This window comes from Notothenia coriiceps, unplaced genomic scaffold (genome assembly GCF_000735185.1).
Source record: "Notothenia coriiceps isolate Sejong01 unplaced genomic scaffold, NC01 NC01_scaffold00010063, whole genome shotgun sequence".
Classification (NCBI taxonomy): domain Eukaryota; kingdom Metazoa; phylum Chordata; class Actinopteri; order Perciformes; family Nototheniidae; genus Notothenia; species Notothenia coriiceps.
In genome coordinates, this window is record NW_011342764.1 from 11298 (window position 1) to 18471 (window position 7174).

General features: G+C 38.9%; 1 protein-coding gene across 1 annotated transcript; it reads left to right on the forward strand.

Moving 5' to 3' along the window:
* Window positions 1-1798: 1798 nt before the first annotated feature.
* rcor3 (REST corepressor 3) lies at window positions 1799-6920 on the forward strand (the record flags this gene model as incomplete). The annotated part of the gene is made up of 10 exons (XM_010771558.1): window positions 1799-1995; window positions 2094-2150; window positions 3262-3339; window positions 3419-3471; window positions 4010-4171; window positions 4473-4597; window positions 4934-5012; window positions 5396-5614; window positions 6642-6719; window positions 6847-6920. Coding segments are annotated over exons 1-10 (1049 nt in total), but the record flags the coding sequence as incomplete, so codon positions are not given.
* Between the last annotated feature and the right edge of the window lie 254 nt (window positions 6921-7174).

Sequence of the window (7174 nt, forward strand, 5' to 3'; positions counted from 1 at the left end):
AGGCGGCCATCTTTGAAGGATCCCGGGGATTGAAACCCGCTGACTTATCCTTATGGCTAGCAAAAAAACAGTTAACCCTTTGAATTCAGCATTTTTAAACATGGTACGAAAGCACTGTTTGTGGTTGGCTGTCTTTGGTTATAAAACCAACCGAAAAAGGCCATAGGATTAAGTTTAATTTATTTACGCTATGGAAACTTTACGAAGGAGACCAGGGAGCCAAGTCAGAAAGAATTGCTGAACTACATAACACAAACCACCACTGAGGGAATAAGATTTAAAACATGAAAAGTCAAAGTATTTATAAATATACTTCTAGATTACTTATGCTAAGCCACCGCTTTGTTAGCATTCGGTTAGCAAAACATTAGCTATCATTCTTCTGTCGGGATGATTGTTTAGTTGTCATTGGGCCTGTAGATTTGAAGGTCGTGAACACACCCGTTTGTAATTTAGACATGGGCTTACATTTGAACATTTTAAATTTGCCGACAGGTGTAGGCACCGACTCGAAACACAAGAGAGGCACCGACATCAGTAACAATGGTCGGTGGCAAGTTGTGTAGGTCCTTTGAACGCTGTTCTATACCCATCATTTGGCAGTGTGAGGGTATTTATATTTTGTGTGTGCTTTATTCCTTTGCTAAACAGCTGAAAGATGACCGGTGAAAGCTGATACATATTGACCGTTATTGTCGCTGCTACAGACAGTCCTTTCTGCACTTTGCTTAACAAAGCCATCTAAAACCATCATGCTCAAATCATGATTCTACTCCACTACATACTTTGATTAAATATAGAATATTAAAAATGTTATATTCTGATGAATGCAAACAAAAATTGCTTATATTCTTGTATTTTTTCATCTCAAGGGGCTTATTCTAAATGCATACATTCTTACAAAGATATGATACTTACAAAAATACGTTATTTCCAATACTTTGAGCGGGAACAACTACCTGCATAACTGAAGAAGTTTGGTAATGTTTGTTTTTATGAGTTATATGTACCTGTAAAGATAATATAGAATTGATCTAATGAGCATTTCAATGACAATGAGTTTGAATATCTGTCCCATGGCCATGCCTGACAGAATAAACAGTGTCTGCAGGAGTTTAGTGTTAAATACAATTGAAGGTTTTCTCTGCTGATTGTTGAACTGTGTCTCCCCCTGCTGGTCATTAAGCGTCAGTGCAGGGACATGGACAGTTAAACAAGCAGAATAGAAGAAAAAAAACACGCTGAATTATCCACATTCAACTAGTTTTAGTTCACAACGTTTTATAATGTCTGCATATTGAATGTGAAAAAACATCCGAGATCTTATCATATGAAATTATGATGTTTACATGTTGGTTTATGTGCATTTTCTTTAATGTTCACATCATTGAGACTCAATTTTGCTTTTGTTGATTTTATTTTACGTTTTCTTACTGTTTAATTTCAGTTTGAAATGGGAATTGTGTTTACATTTTTTATTTCAGTTTATTATTTTTTTGACGGCGGAAGGATCTGCTGTCAGGCGCCGCAGCAGCTGGAGTCACACTACTGCCCCACGGTGCGTAAAAAGCCTTCCGCTATGGTGGTTAGACCCCACTCAGCAACCACTTTAAACGGGTAAAAACATCACCTTCAAATGAATAATTATATACATTAAAATATTTAGATTAAGAAGAGCCTATTCTTGTCATCTATGACTTCTAAAAGCATGAAATGACTGTATGCAAGGCGGTGAAAGATAAGAAATGCCTCGACAGCGACATGGACGACGCTGCGGCCGCTGAAGGAACTGCAGCTGAAAAACCTCCAGGTCCTGCTGACATTTTATACCCAGACACAGAGGCTCTAAAACGATCAATTTGATCGGTAAAATGCCGGGGATGATGGATAAAGGCTCGGAGTATTTGGGGAAAGGTCGATCAAACGGCACCAAGAGTCCATCCAACGCTTCTAATGGACATTTTTCTGACGAAAGTGGAAGCGACGACGAACACGGTCAGTATAGCCTCGAACAGCCTTTTATCGCTCCGTAATGTGCGCGTTTTTGAACAAAAAAATAAAAAATGTGAATGCTGATAAGGTTTTTTCTCCAGATGTTGGGATGCGGGTTGGAGCAGACTATCAGGCCAACATTCCCGAGTTTGAGCCCGGTGAGTTTTTTTACTGTTTTCAACCTGAGTGACGGACGTTGGTAGCCTCGAACATGTACACACAGCCTTTAACTACACACATACACAGCTTCATGCGTGTTTTGGTGCGTTTAAAAGGCGGTTAAAACACTTAAAATCAGCTGTTTGTTCATTAAATCAGTTTTATTAAACTGTGTTATAACCTGAGGACAGATACATGAACCGAGGCTATATCTCAACTTCTCACTGACAACTTGTGACATTTATACATTTGTAATTATTGAAGCTTGATTGAGCTGGTTTGTTTACATTGTTATTCTCTATTTTCCCACCTTATATACTTAATACTTGTATAATATGTTGTGTAGCAGAGTGAAATGAAAGTGCCTTGGGTAAAATGTAATAACAATAATAATAAAAAACAACTACTACTTTTACAAAAGACAGTTAGTTAACATTTTCATTCCCGCACTGACAATTACAAAAAATGGCTTTTCTTATTATATATTTGTTTTTCATTACTTTACTTTAGCTGTCAACACAGACACGTGACAACGTTCTGAAGGTGAACAACAGTGATATATAATTTTGTTTAAAATAATCTGAAAAGAAAATAGTGATCTTATAAGAATCCCTTGCTTTTTAACAATTGGGACATTTACATATTTAAGTTTGTGGATTTTGGACCCGTTTACAGTGTCAACATGAACATGTCAATGCTCTAAATATTACATTTATTATATTTGTTAAAGGTACAATCAGTATTCCTTGACTAAATAATGTATTTCTTATTATGAAAATGTATTCTGTGTATTTGTATAAAACATATTTCAAATTGAAGCAATACAATCATTCTGGAAATGTCCTGATCACACTGGCAGTACTTTATTTGACAGAAACCAAAGAAATGTGAGCATTATGGGTCAAACCCAAGTCCCCCAAAACAAGGGATACTACATTTCCCACGATGCAACACGTTGTTTTTTTTAAACATTTTAACTGCCCCAACCAAAGCATAAAAATATATTTTACAAAGTGTTCACTAGCCGAGTGGTGATGAGCAAACTGAATTGAATGTATTTTTTAGACTTTAAAAAGTTTCATGAATGTGATGTTTTTTATGTGTGTACAGGTTCCACTAAGTACACGGATAAAGACAGCGGGGGGATGCTGGTTTGGTCTCCATATCACAACATCATCGACTCAAAATGTAAGTTAACTTCCTATTTTCTACAGTCCTCTATCAGGTCCTCAGATCAGACTCTAACGGTGTGTGTTTTCCTCCACAGTGGACGAATACATCGCTTTAGCTAAAGAGAAACATGGATACAACGTGGAGCAGGTGAGCGCCAGCACAGCAGAGCCTCATGTTGAATCCTCTGGTGTGAATTAAATAATTGATAAATGATAAGTATGTGGCAATGTGTCATTTAATTAAGAAATGTAGAGCTAGATGAAAAAAAATAGATTGAAAAAAGGCTTAAAATTATATTCCCTCAATTTATTTCACGCAATATACCTCGATATATGAATTCACCATGTTTCAAGTGTACTGAAACACAATCATTTTTGAATTATTGCACAGGCCTAGGTCCCAAAGTGTTCCATAAAATATCAACCAACGGTGAAATGATAAACTAAATAAAAAATGACTGAGTTATGAATTTAATTGTTCTTTTAATTAACATTTCAGCCATCGTCTTCCTTTTTGATGAACAATTAATTTGATCCTGAAGCACCTTGTGAAGCCACCCTGAACATAAATCATTGATAATCCCTCTGACGTTTAATAATAATTGTGACGATGAACTAGATGGTACTGCTCTGATGGGTTGCAGAAACGTTCTGATGTGTTTATTGTGTATTTATTGTGTGTTCAGGCGCTCGGCATGCTGTTCTGGCACAAACACAACATAGAGAAGTCTCTGGCCGACCTGCCCAACTTCACCCCGTTTCCAGACGAGTGGACGGTGGAGGACAAGGTTCTGTTCGAGCAGGCCTTCAGCTTCCACGGGAAGAGCTTCCACCGCATCCAGCAGATGGTAAACACTTGGTCTGAAGTACAGAGTTATTACCAGCGTTTAAAAATATGTGTTGCAGGTCAACGTGTCCAGGAAGATTTCAATGTCCCGGAAAAATGTGAGATATTCCGGTCAAATATTATCTGTGTTTACTATTGAGCTTAAAACTAATCGAAGGAAGGCTATATAAAGAATGGCATCATTGAAAAGTAGGTTATTAAGGCGTTCTGCTGCTGCCGACTTAATTCTGTTCTGAAGAGAGAGACCTCTTTAGATTGTACATGGAGATTGAGAGTGTTAAACTTGATCGTGTTTCCTTCAGTTACCGGATAAGTCCATCTCCAGTCTGGTGAAGTATTACTACTCGTGGAAGAAGACTCGCTCCAGAACCAGTCTGATGGACCGGCAGGCTCGGAAACTGGCCAACCGGAGCAACCAGGACGACAGGTATTCACTGTCAGTGGTGATTTTTTTATTTAAATCTATGAATTAAGCTTTGATGCTTCAGGTCTATTTGTACAAAAGGAACTTGTTGCCATTGACACAATTCTGTGATTTCATGAAATTGTAAATTATGATCAAACGTACATTTTTTTGGTATGAAATTGTGTATTTTTGTATACTTCAAACCGTAGTAATAGTATTTGACAACATCTGATTTACAATTGTTCTTCTTCTCTGGTGTGGCTTTTTTCAGTTTTGGTTCAAAGCTGTCTGTGTTTATGTTGTTGTTATAATAAAGTGTACCTACTTATGTTTGACTTCTTTTTGTTGTAACCGTAGTGAGGAGGAGATGGAGGAGGCCGCTCCCATCGAAGCCCACGACAGCGACTACGACCCCAACAAGGAAGCCAAGAAAGAGGTACGTGGACACACCTGAGCTTCTGTTGCCATGACAAATAGACACACCTGACACACTCATGACAGGAAGTTAAACTATGATGGGGCTTTAATACTTTTCTCATATTTTTTTTAATGTTCTCATGTCAAGGAATAATACTAAAATAGTCCATTAGTTACTAAACAGGAAGGATACTCATATTGTTCAACATATTGTTAGTTAAATATTCAAAATTCTGTGTAAAAAGGGCTGTTGATCGGAGTTTGAAAGCTAGAGTGATAAAGTGAGTTTTGAGAGATTTTGTTGAAGGGTTCAAGAGTGTTGGCCTTTCGGATGTGACTGGGAAGGGAGTTCCAGAGGGAGGGGGAGGCTGCAGTTTAATGGAGCCGCTCTGTGTCTCGCAGCAGAACCAGGTGGAGCCGGTGGTCCCGGGCTCTAAGGTGGCGTTGGGTCGGCGAGAGCATCAGACGCTGCAGCACCGACACCACCAGCGCTCCCGCTGCCGCCCCCCCAAAGGCATGTACCTGACCCAGGAGGACGTGGGGGCCGTGTCCTGCAGCGCCTCCGCAGCAAACACCCTGCTCCGACAGCTGGACATGGAGCTGGTGTCCCTCAAGAGACAGGTAGGAGGCGCCCAATAAGATAAGAGATAAGATAAGTTCATCCCCGTGGGGAAATTCAGTAGTTTAACAGCAACAGGGTAAGAATGAAGCAACTGAAGCAGAATGGAAAGGGTTTATTTTTGACCAGGTTGGATCCAGTGTGACTTACTGTGTGACAATTCGTTTTTATTTTTTATTATGTTGTTGATTTTACAAAACAATTTTAGCAATTAATAAAGTTGCTGTTGTTCTTCAGCAAATCAGCAGGTACAGTTTTACCAGTCAACCTGGGATTGTTCATCTGTCTTTCTTTAAGCATATTAAGAAATGTTTGTCCTAGTTAAATAATGAATTTGAAAAAAGTGCCCAGAAGAAATGTACATGTGAAAATCTACATATGATGAAGCTCTGGAACATCTCCTGAGATTCCCTTTAAATCATTTCACAAAAAAGAACCAGACCACATAAACATGAATAAAAAAATGCATGCTAACATTAGCATGTTGCTGCTCATGAGGAGCATACGTTTTAAGACAGATGTGTTATTGACAGACAGAGTTACTCACCAGACAGTCAGAGATCATCACAGGAAACATGTCTGCTGCTCATTGATTCATTCATTAAACTCAAGCAGTGGCCGTTTCTCAAAGTCGAGGAGGCTTGCTTGGTAGCACATGTTTGCTGGGCATTTAAACAGTGATTCTGCGCCACTCGATGACGTAGTATGCTTGGAATAGTGGCTCTGGAGCAGCTTTACTCTACATTAACAAACGGCCAATGAACCAGTTAGCTAAATCTGTTGGAGCACAGGTGAAAGACCCCAGGTGAGTCCCTGAGTCGTCCTGTGCAGTGCCTGTATGTTACTGTATGCTGCCCCCTACTGGTTATACCTGCAGGTATCAGTACACAGTTGAAGAAAGTTGAATAAAAGGCATTCAAATTACATTTAAAGGGTTTTAAAGCTACACTTTAAAGCAGAGAATCAATGAGAGTCAAACTTGTGAGTTTTGTTGAAGCTCAGCTGATTTGTTTCTGTCTCGTTTTTCAGGTGCAGAACGCCAAACAGATGAACAGCGGCATGAAACACAGTTTGGAGACTGGGATTGAAGATTTCAAAATGGCTGAGGTACATTGACACCACCAAACATTGAACACATTTATTTCTCTATTAAATCAAAACAAAAACAAAAATTAAATCTGTAATTCCTCTTTGGTTGTACACATTAGATAAATGTCAGTGGTTGTTTTTACAGGGTAACCAGAAGGTAAACGCTCGCTGGACCACAGACGAGCAGCTGCTGGCTGTTCAAGGTGAGTTTGGTCACAGGTTACTATTAGAAGGGTGTTAAAAGGAGCTTGAAAAGTCCTTTACAAGCCATCTGTGGTGTCCTTCAGGCAGAGGTGGGAAGTAGTGGAGTACAGATACTTCGTTACTCAAGTACATTTTTCTGGTATCAGTACTTTACTCCACTACTTATTTTTCTGACGACTTTTTACTTTTACTTCTTACATTTTGTAACACAAATACCTGTACTTTCTTACTTCTCACATTTTCCTAACAGGCTGGTTCCTTTAGTCTGA